Here is a 20,714-nt window from a genome sequence, read left to right on the forward strand (position 1 = left end):
TTTCCTACTTAATTCATAATTAGGGAGAGCTATGTGTAATACATAAACAGTATAGTCCATTTTGCATGCAACTGCAGGTACTGCAATGCAGAGCAGAGATTGAATGCTAGATACATAACCCATATAAAAGAAAGGTTCATGTAATTTTGATTATAAGAATAATATTATGCCACAACCAATACTGAGATCAGTACTGAAAGCAAACATTGCTGTGTCAATAACAACACTGGCTTTTCAAGTTTACTGTATCTCGTTAATATCTGGAAAATCCAAATAAATCAATTATTATAAGGTAAAACTCTCTCTGAAATGTCTGGGCTCAACTGAGTTGCAAATAAAGCAACTGCAGTGACTGAATAAAGCAAAATATACCACTGCTGTAACATGAAGGCATATTCAAACCCTGCTATGCAGCCATGGGGGGCATCTTACATGACGAACAATACAGTTACTTATTTCCATGTTCCACACCATGGGCTACAGAACTTTTTCCATCTACATTAACTTGACTCCTGTATCTGTCTAAGAAAGGAGGCCAGAGAATATGCCCTCTGGTATTACATAGAGCCCTGATATTTCCAACCAAAAGGTCTTCACAGTCACTCTATATTAAGACAAAAAGCCCCGTCTCTATTCTGTGGTCACCATTTTAGCCATTGGGATCACCATTTTAGACCATTCATTATAAATGTTATTGGCCTTCTCCTTGCCACACACACACACACACACACACACACCACACACCCCTCTTAGTAGTTACGTGACAAGAGCAGAATGCACACTTCCTCTCTATGCCACATACTGTGTTCAGCAACAGCAGATAGAGGGAGACAAATGCTTGTTGGACTAAGCAGCAAAGGTCAATGGCAGCATTCAGACGATGGATCAATCTGCTGTTAAATTACAATTTAGCCGAAATCAAGACTAATGAGCACGGGCGCTAGCCCATCCTTTAGCCGTACACTTGTCTGCTAATGCCCCTCAGCCTGTGTGCACCGGCACTGGAACCAGCTCGCGGCTAAGCATCTTCCTTCAGCAATTCCTCACAAAACACAATAAACTCAGAGAAAGATAGATAGACAGACAGAGAAAAAGAGAGAGAGAAAGAGAAGGGAGGCTAAGTGACCAGCCACTCTGATGGGAATCGATTAGACCTGCTGTTACAGTACTCTGGTCTGGTGTTAGATTACCATTGGCACCCTGTTGAGACTGTTAGTATCTTTCTGCCCACACTGGGGGTCTCAGTCAGTGTGTCTTTTTCCCTGCACATACCTCTAAATCCCCCTCACACTCTCACTCGTTTTGTTTTGATTTTATTTTATTTTACGTAAGCCATCCCTCATAGCCAAATGTGCTTCATATGCAATCCTGAATATATTCTGAGCATCTCTTTTTACATAACAATCTATGGCCCCTGCTTTAGACCCTCAAGCAAAGGCTGACTAAATTTCACAACCCACGTCCACTTGACAAAGACAAATATCTCAAATGTTGTCCTTCATCTAAGGACCAATTCCACTTCCACCGACATGCAATCACTCTCCTATGAGAACCTAGCAGTAAGTAGCAAGGAATAATGATAATAAAAAAAGTTGCACTTGACAATGAGCCTTCTCCATCTTTTCTGCCATAGTAAAGTAGCAGACTGTGGCTCTGGGGGGTGGATAACACTAGTCTCCCACCTTGCCTTTCTTACGGCAAGCCTACGCTTTATCATTGGGAGATAGAGGGGATTGTGGGAACAGATGTGCACAAGCCCTCTTCCTCTCTTTTTCTTAACATCTTGTGGATCGGACTGATCCACCGGGGTAATCACAGAGGAGCTATAGTTCTAATAACCTTAATCCTGGGATTGAGAATATCTAGGATAGTATTACAGATGTGAAATAAATCTTCCTTCCGTTTTTTATTCCATGGGCCATCTCTGATAAACACAAGCGATGCGCCTTGCAATGGGATTACGGCAACAACAAAATGAGGGCTCTTAAGTCATTCCTGCATATTTCAGAGACACTGTGCAAGCTATAAATGGAGCACAATTGGGTTATCTCATTATACTGGAGGCCATGAGTTGGACTTCAAATTCATCTCATCTGAGTGTGAAAAAAAACACAAACAATAGAGGCTGGTTTATCCTCGTAACAGCATGTTAACAACACACTTCAAAATAGATAATGCTCAGTCATTATAAGAATATAGTATTGGCTTTTCCAGTAAGCAATTTATGTAATGACATAATGGAGGCTAAAGTTGTCAATGTTATCCATGTCAATTTCTGCCAGTGTTTTGATGATCAATACAGTTTTTATAATTCTTGTTGTTTTAAATGGGAAATGTGAGCTCTTAGAGTTCTTGTGTTGCTTGCATACAAATACAACGTTATGTACAAAGGCTGTCAGTGTAGAAAACATTCTTAATATAAGACTGCGGGCACTACAAACCATGAATATTGATGTTGAAGTGCATGAATGCCAAAGGCAAAACAACGTAAGAGTCTCTAATGTCAAACTACCACGAGAGCTTGTACAAAGCAACGCGTGTCAAAGGACACATGTGCAGAGCACAACAGGCACTCTAATAGCAATGTCTCAATTACATGTCACCACTAAAATCTTCACGCTCGCTTCTACTTTCTCCATTGTCCATAAGGAAAATCATTGATCAGCTATTATACTATGTTATATCTGTTGACAAATTATGTCCTGAATAAACTTCAACAAAACAGAAAAAATTCCCTGCTCTTTACTCCATCTTTTATGACACATATTCCACTTGTAGAGGTTAATAGCAGCATTCAGTAAGAAATGAATGGGCAAAAAAAGCATTATCCTTGTGGATTCTTGAGATCTTGATAAAGTAACAGTGCTTTGTACAAGCAGCTGAAACACAGCTTATTGCCAAATGCATTGGCCAGACTTACACTGCTATGACCATTAGCCATCAGTGTTTTGCAGCAAGTGCATTTTAGTATTGACTGCGTGGTTTTTCCACAGCTGAGACTCTTGTGTGCTAGTGTGTTCTTCGATACAAGATAAACTAATCATGATGTTGAGAGTGTTGTATGTTGGTCAGTATGTGGGCATGTGTTTCTGTGTGGTTTGTGTTGTTGCCTCCCAGGAGACACACACGCACACACACACACACAAAAATTCACACACAAACACACTTGAACGCACGCACACACACACTCCCATTGACAGTCAAGTGCAGTTGTATTTAAAACAAGACTGAAAATCCCCAGGGAAAATCCCTCTAATCTTTTGAATCCGATATCTGTCTGTGGGCTCACAGAGACAGCAGTATACTGGTAATCTGGCCACGCTGAGTGAGGCAGCATGACTCTTACAGACAGACTGACACAATGGGGACCCATACAGGCCTGCCCTTACAATGAGAGACAAGCTTAGGGAATGGATAGGCATCACCAAATACAAGGGGCATTGGGATTTTTATTTTGGGGTCTGCCATGAATGAGCAAATATTTCCATGTTTCTCTTATTGCAGTTTACTAGATCCCTTTCTGAGCAAGATACAGAAAATGCCTGAAGAACTGAAGGTCAGGGAATCTAGCCCCTGCGATAACCAGCCGGACTAGCTCCCACAAGCATGGTATAAAAGGGAATTTATTTAAGAGAAATGTATTATTCACAAACATCATTCATATACAAAAAGGCATTTGTATGATTCACACATAGTGCACACTACTCTGCTACACTACATAGCATCCACTTTTAAAGGATAAAGAACAGCCCCCATTCCAGTGTAATACCTTTGAGACATATTATACAGTGCATAGCCTCTGACAGTCTAACTGTCACTGTATTGACAGTATGCTGTAATATTTTGAGTGGCGAAAAGTAGCAGCATGTTGATCCATAAATCATGTTTGGGGCTCAGCGGGCATGGAACATAAGTGGGCTGTTGCACAAGATGCTCTGTTTTCACAGCTCAGGCTCATAGAGAGACTCATATTCAAGAAAGTTTGCTTAGATCATGGAGCACACCAGAAGAGTCATTTGCTGCGCAACCTGCGACCTGGGGGAAAGTGAAAAAAAGCTAATGTGCCTTAAATCCTGACAGTAAACAAAGACAAAACGTATTACAGCACATGCATTAACCTTGTGTGGCTCTTCAAATCTGGCCATACACAGAGAATGATAAGCCATTGATCTCTGTTGTGCTGTTTTCCTCCCAGTGCCTCACCTGCCTCTCAGCAAAAGAGCAACAGTGACAGAGTCTTGGCCAGGGAGAGGCTCAGCAAAATGATTTTTATTACGCCACATAAAATGTTGAATGGCCATATAAGCATCCTTGTATCCACCCACACAAACATACACACAGGTACACACAGGCACACACACACACACACACACAAACACACACACACACACACACACACACACACAGAGACACACACACAGAGAAAGTGAGAGAGAGAGAGGAGAGAGAGAGAGAGAGAGAGAGAGAGAGAAATGTACACAAAAGCACAGAAAATCCTGGATACTAAATTGACACATACATGTACACGCACACACACACGCAAATGTACACAAACAAAGGTGCAGCATTCCGCAGAGCAGGGTCAGCCTGGAAAGTTTGGTGCGTTACAAACATAGAAAAGAGATAACACACCAGATTTCATTCCATTATGTTAAAAAAGTGAGTCATATTGTGGATCCATGTGATTTGTGTAATGAGAGGCTCAGTCAAAAGGACTTCACAAACATAGAAGAGTGCATCTAAATAATTGTTCCAACCAAACAAAGGGATTTGTGCTCATGTGGGCACCCAGGGGTAGGGTGAGGCAGTGTAAATCCACTAATCCTTTCATCTGATCAAAGTAATGAAAAAAAGCTTTTAAATTATTTAATGGCAGGGCACAAAATCATGTTTCAAAAACTGACAGGAGGATATAGTATCTCCTTCTCCACCATATGAGTGTGTTCTGCATAAGTCCAGTGTGCTGCCTAGATTGTGGGGTGGTAATGAATTTTGCTAGTGATTGATTTCCATTGATACCATGAATCTTGATGTATATTTTATGGAGGGCATTTTCACATATTCTGCTCGGCAGTATGGATTCATGACATTTTCGGTTTTTCAAAGTCACCATCTATGTGTCATAATTGTGACATTTAGCATTGGTGACAAGGAATAAATTGTACTATACGGCCAAACAAAAATTCATTCAAAAACCCGCTTCGGCCACAAGGCACAGCCACACACCAAATTCAAGATTATATCTATTCTGTGTGGAAAATTAACTTTGTGGTTTAGTGTTTGACAGCCATGGGACCACCCATGTACAACTTAGTGAATGCTTGGCATTGGCACAGAATTGAAATATAGTGGTCAGTGGGCAGTGTCATTGAGCTTCTGGGAACTCAGAATGTCATTTCAGCCTCAAATTGAAAAAAGGAAAAAGCCATAATGCAATATTTTGGTAATTGGAAGATAGATCTACCGCTTCCTCTTGGTGTTACTCGTACATTTTTGAGTTTGATAAGGGGGGTCTGTGAATAGCCCATGAATAAACTTATGGAAATACCCAAAGGTAATTTGTAAAATAGGCTAACAATGATTGTAAGAACAAACTGCTTTCTAACTAGGCTATCCAAAAACACTGCATGTGAAAAGCACTATCTGTTTATGTATCTGTTGATGTCTGACAGGCATTCAATTATCTGTCAAGTTGTCTGCTTTGAAGTTCATTTTCATCCCATTTCACCTTACACCAGAATAAACCAGAAGGGCTGCTCACCAATTTCTATATAATGTTTTCCGAGCGGCTGACATTGAGGCTACTCCTTCCTCAAAAAGTCCATCCAATCCAACTGTTATTTACTTCCAGGCTATCAAACACTGCTATAGTAGTTGGGTTGGGTTAAAAAATCTACCGGCCTGGCATACCAAGTATAAATACATACAACTACAACAAGTATTAGTGCACTAACTATCCAGTGCTGAATAGTGTGTATTATCTGTGTGTGCAAAAGGCTTTGACATAATATTCCAGAGGTGGCTATGTGGGTGAATCCAATAAAGAGGCAAGATAATTAATCTTCCATATATGCTGACCAATCACTGACAACGCTAAACTAGTCATTAATTTACATGGAGAATGCAATTACACAGATTATCTCTATGCTAGTAGAGGCAGCTGATACGCTGGGGCTGATTACTGAGTTGTGTTTTACAACATGCCTTTTAAGACAGCCTTATTAATGGATGATCACTGGCAGAAATACGGTCAGATTTTGAGATTGCTGGACTAAATTATATTCCATGTCGAAATAGCATAATGTACGTAATGTATATTGCCGTGGACATGGGCAAGACACCATCTTGAGTCTGCTCCACAGATTGGGGACCATGTGATTTGTTGTTATTTGTTGGTGCCTATAATGATTTTAGCTGAGTTAGTTACAGATTGTGGTTAATTTCCACTGTTCATTCTGAAATGATCAGCCTTTCTCTACATCCTCACCTCTCATCCAGTCACCAAGACATTTGGTAGTGTATGTAATCTAACATAAGCCTCCAACTTAATTAGGAGTTTGGCTTAATTTAATGGCTATATGAACACAGAAAATGTGCTTGTCCGGGTAAAGAAGTGAGGATTTGTCTGGCAACACTGTACACTGCACTGTACCACTGTACACCCCGCTATATTCCAGATGAACATAACAATGAGCATTTATTAGGGCTGCACGATTATGGCCAAAATGATAATCATGATTATTTTGATCAATATTGAGATCACGATTATTAATTAATTTTAGTTACAAAAATATTTTTTCCCTTAAACATATTGGACTTGCTATCTGGCTCACCCAAATTCTTCCCCTCACATTTACTCCCCAAAATTACAGCAAATATAGATTGACTGCGACTTCCAAACTTCCAAACAACTTCCAAACAAATTTTTTGAGCGTGCTGTTAATATTTGGGGAAACGTTAACGGCAACACAGTAATTACAACAAAGTAATTTTTTTAAGAAATACTGTTATTTTGATGCTTTTTAATTCATTTATAAATGGTGCACAGACCCTTTGCCAGCTCCACTCAAATAGCCTATGGCTAGTGCTGTGCCCGCTCACAGTAAATGGTCAGTAGTGAGAACTGTTGCCATTGCGCTCTCTCCCTCTTTTGCATGCTCAAATGCGTTCCCAATTAAATGGAGTAGCATAAGGTAGTTAGATCTGCTGCAATGGAGATGCTATGTATCTCGATGTTACAAGCTGTTTTGACATTGACATTGTAAACGTTCTTTAGGAAGAGTGTAAAGCAGTTTGCAGTAGCCTAAAGTTAACCACAACGTCGTCTGTCGCTGGAAAAAAAATAGCGAGCGGCCTATGATAACCTAATTAAATGCTTGGCAGGCCGGATTAAAGTGTGGCGGGCCTGATCTATGATAAACTAATAAATGCTCGGCGGGCCGGATTAAAGTGCGTGGCGGGCCGCAGTTTGGACACCCCTGGTTTAGTCATTCGTTGACATGGGCGGATTATGATCTTTCGGGCCCCTGGGCGCAGATGTATTAAGGGCCCCCCACTTATTGTCGTATATGTGGCAGGGGGGGTTTGGGGGTCCTCCCCCAGAATTTTTTAAATTTGTTTGATGTGATTTCCTGTATTCTGGTGCATTTTGGGGATGGCCAATACTGAATTCAATCAGATTCATAGCCTACATCCTGATTTGTTGATATTGAGGCAATGATTCCATGCAAAGGCTTGGGCTTCAGGGCCCCCTGACCCCTTGGGCCCCTGTAGGCCTGTGCAGTAATCCATCCCTGTTCGTTGATATGTAAAACACTGACGTGTAGGCTACATTTTCATTATTGTTCACTAATTTTGAGTAGGCTGTGTCTTGAAACGCATATGCATTGTAGGTTGCACATGTAGCTTATAAAATACATGAATATAATTCACGGATCCCGTCGTTAGCTCTTATAGGCCTAGGCTATATCGGAGGAAGCAAACAAGGACTAAAAGTTAACGTGATAAAAAGGCATGTGTGGTTTACATTTGTTTCCGGTATGAGTTGAGAGCCCTGCTTTGCTTATGTTGGTTAACTTCACTTGCCTGAAATCTGAAATATTTTTTTGAACAACGGATGAGGGACAAGCTATTGGCCTTCTGCTGTGCCACACATTTGATTTTTGATCGTCGTTTTTTGTATAGTCTAACTAGCCTACTAATAGTTAACATAATTCTACTAGTCCACAGTGCATCCAAACTGAGCAGTGCATCAGGCTGAGCAGTGCAGGGAACAGCTGTCATTGGTAGGCTGCATGCAGGGGCACATGGTCAGACAGGTTTAAGGAGCGCTTGATTTGGATTTTAGCGGATTGTATGGGTTGCCAGCACGCATTTTTAATATCGCTCGATCACGCAAATTTGATCGTGGGAAGCCAAAATCATGATCGTGATTAAAATTTGATAAATTGTGCAGCCCTAGCATTTATGCATTAACACTGGCCCAAGTTTCCTCAGAGAATGCCTCTAGTTTTCTTACAGGACACCAATACTCTTTAAAAACACAAACAGAAATGTTATGGGTTTTAATAATTCACACAATACGTTTTCCCCCTCAGAGTGGCAGGTTAACCTACCCTGTAAATGCAGGTCAACAGAAGGACACTGGATTGTTATATGAGCATAAGGAACATTATATGAACCTAATGTTCATGTTGTTTCTTTAGTTGGGCTCTTAAATAAGTGGTAACTATTGCTGGGTATGCATAAATAGGGGGTTATGTAAAGCTGGCCTTTGAGTACAGCATCATAAGCCACAACAGGGTCGTTAGGAATCTTAAGAAATACAGTAGGACTATGACTGGGGGTGATGCCTTCTCTTTAAAACACTGGTGGGAAATCTCGATGAACTAGATTAGCACGTTAATAGTCGTCATAATAAGAGACAAACAGTCATTCAATACAAAAGTTTGTGTGTATTAGCTGCTAGTTTCAATGATCTACCTTTTCTAAGGCTATATTTGAGACTATGACATGTCTTATGTAATAATGTGTGCATGCTCTGACAGGAGAGGAAGGCTACAGGGATTCTATGCCAAAAATGGTAAGGCAAGGCAGTTTTATTTATATAACATCTTTCATACACAGGACAACTCAATGTGGTTCAGTGTCAAGAACATAAAAATAAGTTAATGTAAGATAAATGTATAAGATAAATTAAAAGATTAAAGATTTACTTTAGAGAGTAGAGTGACACTACAGAAAAGCACACACATGTGCCTTTATTGGCTTCATTTAGGCACTCAGGAAAAATTACAAATATAGATAGTCAGTGGCAAGCGCGCCTGCAGGTGTATGTCCGTACGCACTGTGCTACCATCAGGCTACTCAACAGCGAGAGAAAATTTCCCTTGTGTGTGTGTGTGTATTTACACCAAATTGGCCTACCATACCTTCTCAACTATGCACAGTATCCCATTAGCTGCATGCCATCAGGCTATTTACCATTTTCTATTACGTAAAGTTAGTGAACACGTTATCAAAATTAACGTGCACACATTTTGTTTGAGCAGGAGAGAGAATACGCACGCAGGCACGCAATAGGCTACTTGTTGTTTTTTTTTACTCGGCTATCTATTATGGTTATCAGCACACAATGTTGAGCTAAGGGGCCGTTTATATGAGAGCGATTGCAAAGGAAGACGACAAAATATTTTATCATAAGTGCCTTTCGTTTACACGGTGACCCCGCCATCGGGGCTTGAAGACGCAAAAATCTGAAGACTCCTTCCAGAGTGTAGAGTTTTGAAGACGACCCCGGTTGCGTCTCCGTCTAAACGGCTAAACCAAAGATCCTTGGTTACCTCTCTGGCTAAACTGTCAAATTAGAATGTCTGCGCGTGACGTACCGGGGTTCTATCACCCCACCACTCAGCGGTCTGGAATGCATATCCAATCGAATATCACATACTCTTGCGTCTTCATATAAACAAAGATTTCCCCCTGAGAATGCTCGTCTAAACGCGAAAAAAAATGAAGACGAGACGCCACTTCTGCGTCTTCTCTTTTCATCGTCACCGTATAAACGTAGCCTAATTCACTAACTCAATACTCATCATGGATATCACAAGTTTTAAACAACGAAAACAGAAAGGATGGAGACAGCAAAGCTAGGAGTTATTCCAGATGGACAAGAACAAGGTAGGCAATCGGTGTGCTTGTCAGAACGTTAGACTGCACTAAAGCCAGACGTCACGTTACGCTAGAACAAAACTAAGGGCTAGTCCACACGTACAAAACCGATCTTTTTTTCCTCCGTCTTCCCTGAAACCGCATCAAGAATATTTGCGTCCAAACGGATCCATCTCAACACGTTACTTCATACCCCAGGCCTATAGGTGGCACTGTTTCTTTACAGAAATTGACCAAAGTTTGTGGGGGGATGGGTGTGCTAACCATAGCATTAATTCCTGCAGGCGCCCCTGGTCAGTGGGATGAAACACACACCACTGACGCTAATAATTCAAATATACAGTGAGTCAACAGCCGACGCTAGATTCATCAGTGGATGACGAGTGAAACCATGCATCCAAATAAAATGTCCTTGACTTCACTAAATAGTGAGGCCCCACCAATCTGTGGTATACAATTAGAGATCTGGCTTTATTTGACCAATACAAGGACAATGATGAAAGCCAACACCCCAGTCATCCAATTTAGTCTAAATGGACTTGGCTATATGGCTAAATGTTTATATCATTAGTATCATTCATTCAGAATTATTTCCTCACTCTTTAATTACCATACTGTACATCCTTTTGAAGAATAACTAAACAAATAACAACTAAACGTATTATACACCAATTTGTCCTCCCAATAGGCTGCCTTGTATTGTTTAATTGGGCGTTTTTAAGGTACAAACAGGAAACATAACTGTCATTAAAACACCTTTTAAATAAAAGTCACAGGCAGGCCCTGCACCAAAACACTCTCTCTCTATAGTCTCCAGCCATGCATGCACAATGGCAGTCTACCTCTTCTTTCTCTGTTCACTACCCACGTCTCCGACTGCGTCGCTTCCTTGTACTCACACTCTCTGCACTTCAATGTGGTGAAGGACACGAGTACAGGTTCGACAGAATTGGGTTACGTACTGCTGCCCTGAACACTCACACTGCCACACCCCATGAGCCACTACAAACGCACAGAAATTGAGCTTTAATTAGGATGACAGCACTGTCCCAGTGTCAGTGTTAAGTAGGATTTTTTTTTTCTGGTTTTCTGGTTCAAACTGGAGAATAGCAGATTAGATGTTTTGACAGAGTGGTCTTTTCTATGGGCTTCAGCACAATTTGACTGTCACACACACTATTCTTCTGAGTTTTTATCCAGTCTACAGGATTGCAAGGAAGTCCAATGGAGTCTAAGGTGCCCTTTAAATGAATAACAACTACAGAGGGCTTGAAGCCCATATCACATTGGGCTGAATTAACGAATAAAAGAAGCTGCCAAACACATCCAAGTCATGGCCTGGAAAAGATAAATTGAGGAAAGGACATATTTGGCAATCATGCTTCTCTCTCTCTCTGTGTGTGTGTGTGTGTGTGTGCATGTGGGTATGACTCCTGATGACTTGGCATTTAATGACATAATTCATTTATGAGATGCTCAGAATAATCCACTGCAAAATCCAATTAGCTTTGTTACTACTGCGTTGAGCACTTATCAGGCCACCTGTCTGGGCTCTGAGTTCTGATCAGCCTATCCACTCTGACGTACTAATGAGCAGCGAGTGCACGTACACACACACACGCGCGCGCGCGCACACACACGCACACACACACACACACACACACACACACACACCCCAGGGGTCCTCTGCCATCCATCAAGCTTGTCATACCACTACGCTTAAATTCAGCTACAACAAACTATTCCCACCTCCAACACATCCCTGACAACTGCCATCAGATCTCCATCAAAAAGCATCAACAACATAAAAAAAGACTACAGATGATATGGTATACTGATGTTACTAAAAAAAAGAACAGATGTAACTTACGTGCATTTCGACACATGATGTGAAATCTGAAATGTTACAGTCTGTTGTTTATCCCTTCTTGCATAATGCCCCCACAGCATGAATGAATGAAATAATACTTTTCTCAACATGTCCACTGTTCTCCATGGAGCTGTGCTTGATCCATCTGAACATGTCACGTCTGGATTCTGACTCACAAGCTTTAATGCCATAAGTGTGTCACCTTGCGGTGTGTTTTATCACACCTCACATCAAATGAGAGCAGAAGCTTCCAAACATAAGGTGACCTCAAGAATTCAATATGAAAATATAAACTATAATTGCAGCCCAGAATAATAGGCCATGTATGATGATGTATGAATCACTAGTCCTTTGTAAAACACACTAAACATGCCGCTTGTACATCACTCTACAACTACACTAGCTTTAACACCGAGACACGCTATATTATATTGTAACTTTGTGAGCCTTATTCACTAATTAAAATGAAATGTCATCAAATGTCAAAACCAAAGTCCTTGAAAATGAGGCTAATGTTTTTTTATGAGAGAAATGTAATAGTATAGAATCATGCAGGATGTGGTCTGTATTGAGCCTTCAGATGCCTGAGGTAAGAACTGCAAACGTCATTAAACATGTATACAGCATACAGAACTTTACAAGTTCTGACTGTCATTGTGCACAGCTATTGATTATTGAGTCAGCACTTCCCAACACACACACACACACACACACACACACACACACACACACAGCTCTCCCATGAAGGAGGTACACAATATCATATCTCACAATAAAGTACACACATCCTACACATACACCCAATTCCACAACATTAAAGCTCAAACCATTCTAGATGCCAAATAACACTAAAATGTTCAACACAAAACAACTGTTGAAATAAGGGTATGTTTGGTTTAGGGATGGCTGAGTGCTGAATTTTAGACCAACTGTGATTAAATATTTAAAAGCTGTATATTGGTTTACACAACGACTGTTTCGTTTCCTGGAATGACAAGAAATGTGTCAGAAGTGTTGCTTTTTTTCAGCCAGGAAACATAGAGCAGTAACCAGGAAATTATGTAAAAATACGTATTACTGTCAAATGGCTTTTTCGAAAGTAAAAGCAAATCTGCTTTGTTCCCACATTGTTGTTGAGCTGTTTGAATCATTTTCATTCAATAGCATCTGTCTACATGTAGTTCTGCCAATGCCTGATATGAGAAAGCCTGCTCAATTTTAAATCCCAAACTGATTTTCCTTTAGCTATATTTTTAATATAGACATCTCAAACTAAATGTGGCAAGTGGGGACTGTTATTGTTTATTTAAGAATTTAGTTGATGTTATCTCAGTTGCCAAAAGAGCTTGGTTGACTTTTTTTCCTGGCTTTATGTCTGCTCAAGGTCATGTGTTCATCTGCTTTGGAAATACTTATAAATGGAAACTTTCACAACAAAAAAACCCAACAGAGGGTTTCAAAGGTCATTATATCCCTGGAGACCTTGGTAGGGTGAGGGGTATACACCTAGGAGAATGTTGAACACCTGCATGTGTAGTTAATGAGACCTTGCAGGTGCAAAATGACTAATTAACCTCCTGTTCCAAGCAATGAAGTCATTCTAACAGCATGTTTTTATTTCTCTAAATAATTTACATCAACCTGCAAACTGTGTCCATATTAGCTGTGTAGCTAAATAATTGCAATGTCATATGTGTTTTATAAAGCAGGAGATGTGAATACAACACTACAGGGGGACGTCTAATCCTTTGTCAGTTATTGAAGTGTATTACCCCTATTTAGGATAGAACATGTTTAAGGGAAATTAATGGAAATATTAATCCAGACAGCTTACCTTCACTGCAATCCTTTCCTTGATGCCCAGTCTCTGAGCAGTCACAGGTCGGCTCGTTGTTAACAACACTACAAACTCCTCCATTCAGACACATTATGTCTGTGCCGCAAAGGTCATTGTTGACCCCTGCACTGTTGACAAGCACCGGTTCAGTATTGTTCACTCTCAAGTCTGTTATCCATCCAGCAAATGGTACTTGGTCCTTCACCACCGATGACGTTAGCCTTAATGCTTGGGACTTTAATTCCGGTGGAATTCCACCTAGAAACAAATGGCTAAACACCGTCATGTCGCGCCTTTTGGACTTGACCTCCACCCACTTGACCTCTTTGTCCACAATCAGGGTGGTGTTTTTGAAGTTTCTCCTTATAGTGACAGAATGCCATTGGCTGTCGTTCACTGCTGTATCTGAGACCACGGTTGCTGGATCTGCACAAAATATGGAGAACCGCAGGCTGACTTTGCCGTTGTGTATGAGTAGCTCCAAAAAGTCACAGAAGCCTTCGTCATCGAAGTACACCAAGAGTCCCTGGGAGCTCTTGGTTTTCAGATTGAAGCTCATTTCGCTCTCACAACATGCATTCCACATGGGGAACGTGGCCCACTGTCCCTCTGCACCAGTGAACTCCAGGCTAGCCCCGAGGTCCACTATGCAACACAGAACCAAACCCATCCATATTAGATGGACACCATACCGCATTTTAAGCACCATGATGTTCGAAAAGGCTATTCTAATTGGTAAGTACTACTGAAAGGAAATTTCAGCAAGGCTATTCTAATTGTAAGCGTTCAAATTGTCCTCAAAAAGTAATGTTGGATTATAGATGTTTTTATGCAAGCGCATTTTAGATCGAAACACCAGCATATCTACCTTCTACTCTAACCTCCATGGGGGGATATTTCTGGTAGGCCTAAATCTACACTATTAATTCCAACTGACATGAATGTGTCTCTCCAAACAACTACTCGGAGGCAAACTACTTCCCCTGTCCTTCCTTTTCCGCCTGCTCCCTCATGAAATCCAAGTTATTCACAGTCAATTATTTCGAATAAGAGCTGCATCCATTGGTTGTCTTCCGTTTCAGGAACATTGCAGTCACGGGTTGATTTCAGTCTGAATTATGTTCACAAATTATTTGGATAAAGAGGTCATTGGATCCATATAGTGTGGTTGATGCGAGTGTCAGGCATCATACTGAGAGATCTTCGCGTTGCTGTCATGACACCAGCGCTGAGAAACAAAGACATAAAAACAATCTTTTAAGACTTCACATGCTGCGGCATTCAGTTTAACAAGACCAAAGTTGTAGCCTGAAAAGAGGTCGGGAAGTTATAGAATAGAAAATTCTGAGTATGGCTATGTCAGGCTACATCAATTGTGAAGAGACCGACTTTTATGTATTAGACAAGAGCTTTTCAGAGCATGCCCTTAATGGATGTGCAAAGAATTCAGCAGCACCATGTTTGCTTTTTTTATTATCTTGGGAAACCATCGACATTATTGAAGCCCCTGAAACTATATAACATTTCAAATTGCTATTTAACCTAATGATGTTATTGCTTCTCTTTAAATAATGTCAGAGTTTGACATCTCTTAACAATTCCACAAAAGAACAGAAACATGCCTTCCTACAGAAAAGAGAGGGTGCTGTTATTATTATGTCTTTTGCTTTTGCTTTTATTGTGAAATACATATTATAAAGTAGGCTATATCATTGTAATAATATACGATGTAGCCTATTTGCATATCTCCTGAAAACGGCATGGATATTATATTTATTAGATAAATAGTTTACTGTTAAACAATTGATAAAAATGTAGGCTAATGATAAACAGAGTAGCCCACTCCAGCCAATAATCACTGTCACCAAATACGTCATCATTGGTATTTGATAAGTTAAGATCAGCCAGCTATTTAACACATTTTGCAGACAATCCCTTTTGGGGCACTGCTCTTGTGTGCCATGTCGATGCCCTTCCCTAAAATCCCTCCTTTTCTCGTTGTTTCGCGTAGCCTACCCCATTTCATTGAGGGTCACGAAGAAGGGCTCCAATATTGGTTTAGCTGGCAATATGTGACAGCCGGCTACTTACAATAACTTAACATTGGGCGTAATTAGTCTGCCCTGCACGTCTCAGAAATTGCGACTTGTGAGACATAGACTACATTCAAAAAACTAAAGTAATATAGCTGTATACAGCTATAGCTTGAAAAGAATAACTGAATTCCAAAAATAAAAATAAAGAAATAGTCATGGTGCGTAGATTTAATCATATGGATAGTTGGCTGGGTATCAGTTACCTTTACAGCAACAATAAACACCACTAACCGCACAGACACTGAATCAGAATGATCAAACGTGTTCCGAGATCAAGTAGCTTAAACGTAGTGGCTAAATAACGCAAACTCATTTAGTCTTGCATTCTGTGATTGCCGATGGTTTCCCCCCCCTCATGCTATCTGTCGGCGCACATTCATCTAGATTCGGGCGCGCAAGCTATGATTTTGTTCTAAATGTGATGAGAAAATCTCCCACTTTCAGTATTTACAAAGTATCTGCTACTTGTCTGACACTTGTCATACACTCACAATACATGGAATTGCACACATTTCACACAAGTAATGAAGACCATCCAAGACGTGAAAGCACCTGCAGACCAAGCCACCGCTTTGCATAATTCCTAACACTATCCTCTTAAAAAGTATTGGACATATGTGCATGCCGTTTACCAAGAGGATGCCAGAATAAACTTTAACTATTTTGAAGGTAAGAAAAAACAGCATACCGTCTCTGCCTCAACCACACACAGAATATTTCACATCCACCGCGAAATCTCACAATGTTCCGCAACAAGAATCACCGCATCACTGAAAGAGTGAGGAGCGGTCCTCAGTGCCCTCAAAAACATCCCTAATGTCGTCAGGAGATGATTGCAATGTTCCTTTACCTGAAATTATCCCTTGTCAGTTGCAAGTTACGATGGAAACATTAAAGTTGGTGTCAGAGAAAAATCCGGTCATTTTGAGGAAAAGGTGCAACGCGCTGCTTCCCCGCTGCGCTCCTGCCAGCGACTGCCAGAAGCCCTGAGACGGTGGGTCACATGGCCGCTCTCTGTCTGATGGAGAGGGGAGGGGTGGAAGAGCGCTGCAGCACCTTGGACCGCACCACACCAAATGCAAACGGTTAGGCACCCAAATCGCACGCACTTTAACAAGACTAGACACAATTATTACATTCCATGATAATGGCAGGTGTAGTCGTAGCGGTGTGTTGTAAGTGATTTGTGTTTTTCAGAACAAAGTGCTGAATTAATTCAAGACAGTAAGAGTTGGATGCCAAAGAGGATGGCAAACGAGTGCGAGCAATGTGGCAATGTAACAGCTCCTCTAGTGAGAGAAGCGAGGAGAACGCAAACTGTGCTATTAACTATAGTCAGATTACCCTTTTGTACTTGGTGCCATGAATGTGTTCACATTATGGTGATCACAGCTGAGTTAGAGGATTACCTCGTAATGAGTGTGGATAATGATGTGTGTTTTGAAACTTTATTATTACAGTGCATGAAAATGCACTGTTCTGTTATCCGAAGTCGTCTTCTTCTTCTTCTTCTTCTTCTTCTTATTATTATTACAGTGCATAAAAATGCACTGTTCTGTTATCCGAAGTCTTCTTCTTCTTATTATTATTACAGTGCATTATTCTTCCCACCAAATTTCTGCGTCTAATTCAGCTTCAACCGTGTAACGTAGAAACTTCGTTCAAACTTTGTAACGTAGGTCTTGAAAAGGACACTGGAAGAATGTATTTTCACTTTTGTAAACTTTATACTTTTTGAGATATTAACAAAAAACAAGCTTCTACTACTACTACTACTATTTCCTCTGCCCACAGCTGTTTCAAAATAAATGTCCTCACTACAATAATTCACTATTAAATAATTTAACTATTTAAACTACTCAACTATTTAACTGTTCAGCCATTTCAACTGTCAGTTGTTATCAACTATGACTCCTGCCAACTGTTTCCAAATAAAAGTTTGTTTGGCATTTTATGTTAACATACAGTATGTTTATATTTTCATGCACTGGTAATTTCCTCGAAATTACATTTTCTAGTTATTCTTCCCACCAAATTTCTGCGTCTAATTCAGCTTCAACCGTTTAAGTAGAAACTTCGTTCAAACTTTGTAACGTAGGTCTTGAAAAGGAGACTTGAGGAATGTATTTTTCACTTTTGTACACTTTATACTTTTTGAGATATTAATAAAAAACAAGCTTATTTTTCCCCATAGACTTTGTATGGGGACTATGACATCATAATGGGCTAATTAACTTGATTTGCACCTGTATCAACTTCCAGCTGCTCAACTAGGTCCCATCAAAAAGCTAGTTAAACTGATTGCACATGTATCAACTGCTTTCTGTTCAATTAGGCCAACTCTCTCTGTGTATCTCCATTCTACAAGGATATAAGGCACATTCCATCCAACTTTCTATCCATTCATCCTCTTCAAACCATTCACTCATCTACCCATTTAACCATCCCATTGTGATGGACGCAGCCGCATCCTCACACTCACGCTAGTAGCCTACCTGTCGGTAACCCCTCCCCTTGGCACTCACTCACGTTTCTTTTGTTTGTCAACGTTTGTACATTTATGCGTTTATGCATTTATATTATTGCATTACGCATACATACACGACATACATCCTACGTAACATCTCAACATCTACATCACAAAAACACCCGAACATGCCCACGTTAAAACAATTAAAACTGACACATTTGATTTCGTTACATATTCAAACTTTATTCAAATTCTTAACATTACGTGGTCACTAAAATGAGTGCACGCATTTGGTTGATTATGTTTTGTTAAGTATTATTTACGTTATCACTTTCATTAAGTATCATTTCACTAATTTATGTTTGTTTGCTTTACCATGACCGCGCCGTTCCTGGGCGGAGTCTGGCCAACTTGCCGGGTGCGTCGCGATGTTGTCTCCGGGTGAAACATTGGGTTGTCAAGACGGAGCCAAATGTTCCGCTGTCTTAAGAGCGCTCCAGCCAAGTCCACCTTCTAGTCTAGTCATGGGGAAGTTTAGTTGGGATTTGGGATTTTCTGTGTCTTGTTTTGTATTACATAATTCTGTATTTCTTTATTTATTTAATTTAATATAGTTTATTTCGTCACATAGAATTATTTGGGTTTCTTTGAAATGGTTTTATTATCTCACAGTCTTAATTGATTTAGTCATTTCCCCTTTGTGTTAATTATGGGTTTGGTCACTAGTATTTAAGTTTGCCCTGAGACAGTGGTTAGGGTATCTTGTGCTTTGTTTGCTTAAGTTTAGTTCTGTTTAAGTTCCCTTATTTTGGGCCCAGAACCTCTATGTTATTTTGTCAGATTAATTTTGAGAAATAAATTCTCTTTTTGATCAACCTTTTGCCTCTGCGTCCCATGTCAACTGCTTGATCCCTCACATATGGTGGCAGTGGTGGGATCTTGCCAGTAGGGGCGCAGTTGGGCATATTTTTTTTCCTACCACTTTCTCATTTTATTTTTTTTTCGTGAGTGCCGTCATCCTCCATCATGTCAAGCCGAGGAGGCACAGGGAGAGGAATGCAGCGCTCAATGATAATAGAGCCAGTGACGAACATCAAATGGCAGTGCTGAGGAAGAAGAAAGTCCAGGAAATGGCACGGATGAACGGGGGGAGCCAACCTTGAGTGATCTTGCCAGTCTCCTGCGAAGCCATATCGCAGCCCAGGATGCCCGGGAAGTCAGACACCTTCAAGAAATGGCCGAACAGGACAGGCGGTTGGAGGCACTGAAACAACAGTTCGGGCTGCTGCGTCAAAGTGTTGATGGGCGACAACAACCATCACAGCCACTAGGGGGAGCCCTAGGTGGGCTAAGGCAACAGCGCGATGGCTGCGAGTCTGAAGAAGAGGTGGAACTGCCCCGTCCTCTGCCACGAGGTCTCTGTACAGGTCGGCACCGGTTTTCTGAGCCTAGACTGGAGAAGTTGTCTGAGTCAGATGATGTTGAACATTTTCTTATCACCTTTGAGCGGGTTGCTGGGGCTAGCCAGTGGCCTCGTGAAGACTGGACCCTGCACCTCGTACCATTACTGACCGGGAAGGCCAGAGGAGCATACGTCCATATGGATGGTGACGAAGCCCTAGACTACAACCGAGTCAAGACTGCCATTCTGCAGAAATACGACATCAACCCAGAAACGTATCGTCAAAGGTTCCGTTCTTAAGAGGTTGGCCCTGAAGAGAGTCCGAAAGAGCTGTATGTCTGGTTAAAGGAACTCTACGTTAAGTGGATTCAACCCAGAGGTAAATCTGCAGAAGAGGTTGGTGAAATTATCATTCTCGAACAATATCTACGAATGTTATCTCCTGAGTTGCAGGTCTGGGTGCGTGAGCACAACCCAGAAACGGCAGCTGGCGCAGCAGAGCTGGCAGAGGTTTTCGTGGCAGCAAGGAAGAAGAACCAGCCCTGGGCGTATAACAACTGGAGGACCGCCAGGGAGCCACGTAGACTTCCTCCCATTCAACATTCCTCGTGGTACCCCCAGGGGCTGGGTAAGCCTCCCTTGAGGGAAACTTCTGCCTCCTCACCAAGACCCAGCAGTCAGGTGCCTGTGTGTTTCCATTGTAGGCAAGAAGGCCATACAAAGCCGACGTGTCCCAAGAGGGCAGCAAAGGGGTTCAACATGTGTTGTGTTTCGAAACCTATAATAAAAGTAGAACAGGAAGTTAAACCTAGTCTGAAAACCATCAATGTGCAGGTGAATGGCAAGCAGTTTCAGGCACTTATTGACTC

The 20,714-nt window shown here is 41.0% G+C and overlaps 1 protein-coding gene across 1 annotated transcript in view; it reads right to left on the bottom strand.

Moving 5' to 3' along the window:
- LOC121685278 (neurexin-1a-like) overlaps positions 1-16,932 on the bottom strand; it is a 278,292-nt gene extending 261,360 nt beyond the window's left edge. Inside the window, 2 exon segments of the mRNA XM_042065720.1 lie at positions 13,875-15,105; positions 16,824-16,932. Of these exon segments, the coding sequence (XP_041921654.1) occupies positions 13,875-14,586 (712 nt within the window). The 5' untranslated portion in view covers positions 14,587-15,105; positions 16,824-16,932.
- Between the last annotated feature and the right edge of the window lie 3,782 nt (positions 16,933-20,714).

Source organism: Alosa sapidissima, chromosome 16, assembly GCF_018492685.1.
Source record: "Alosa sapidissima isolate fAloSap1 chromosome 16, fAloSap1.pri, whole genome shotgun sequence".
Taxonomy (NCBI): Eukaryota; Metazoa; Chordata; class Actinopteri; order Clupeiformes; family Clupeidae; genus Alosa; species Alosa sapidissima.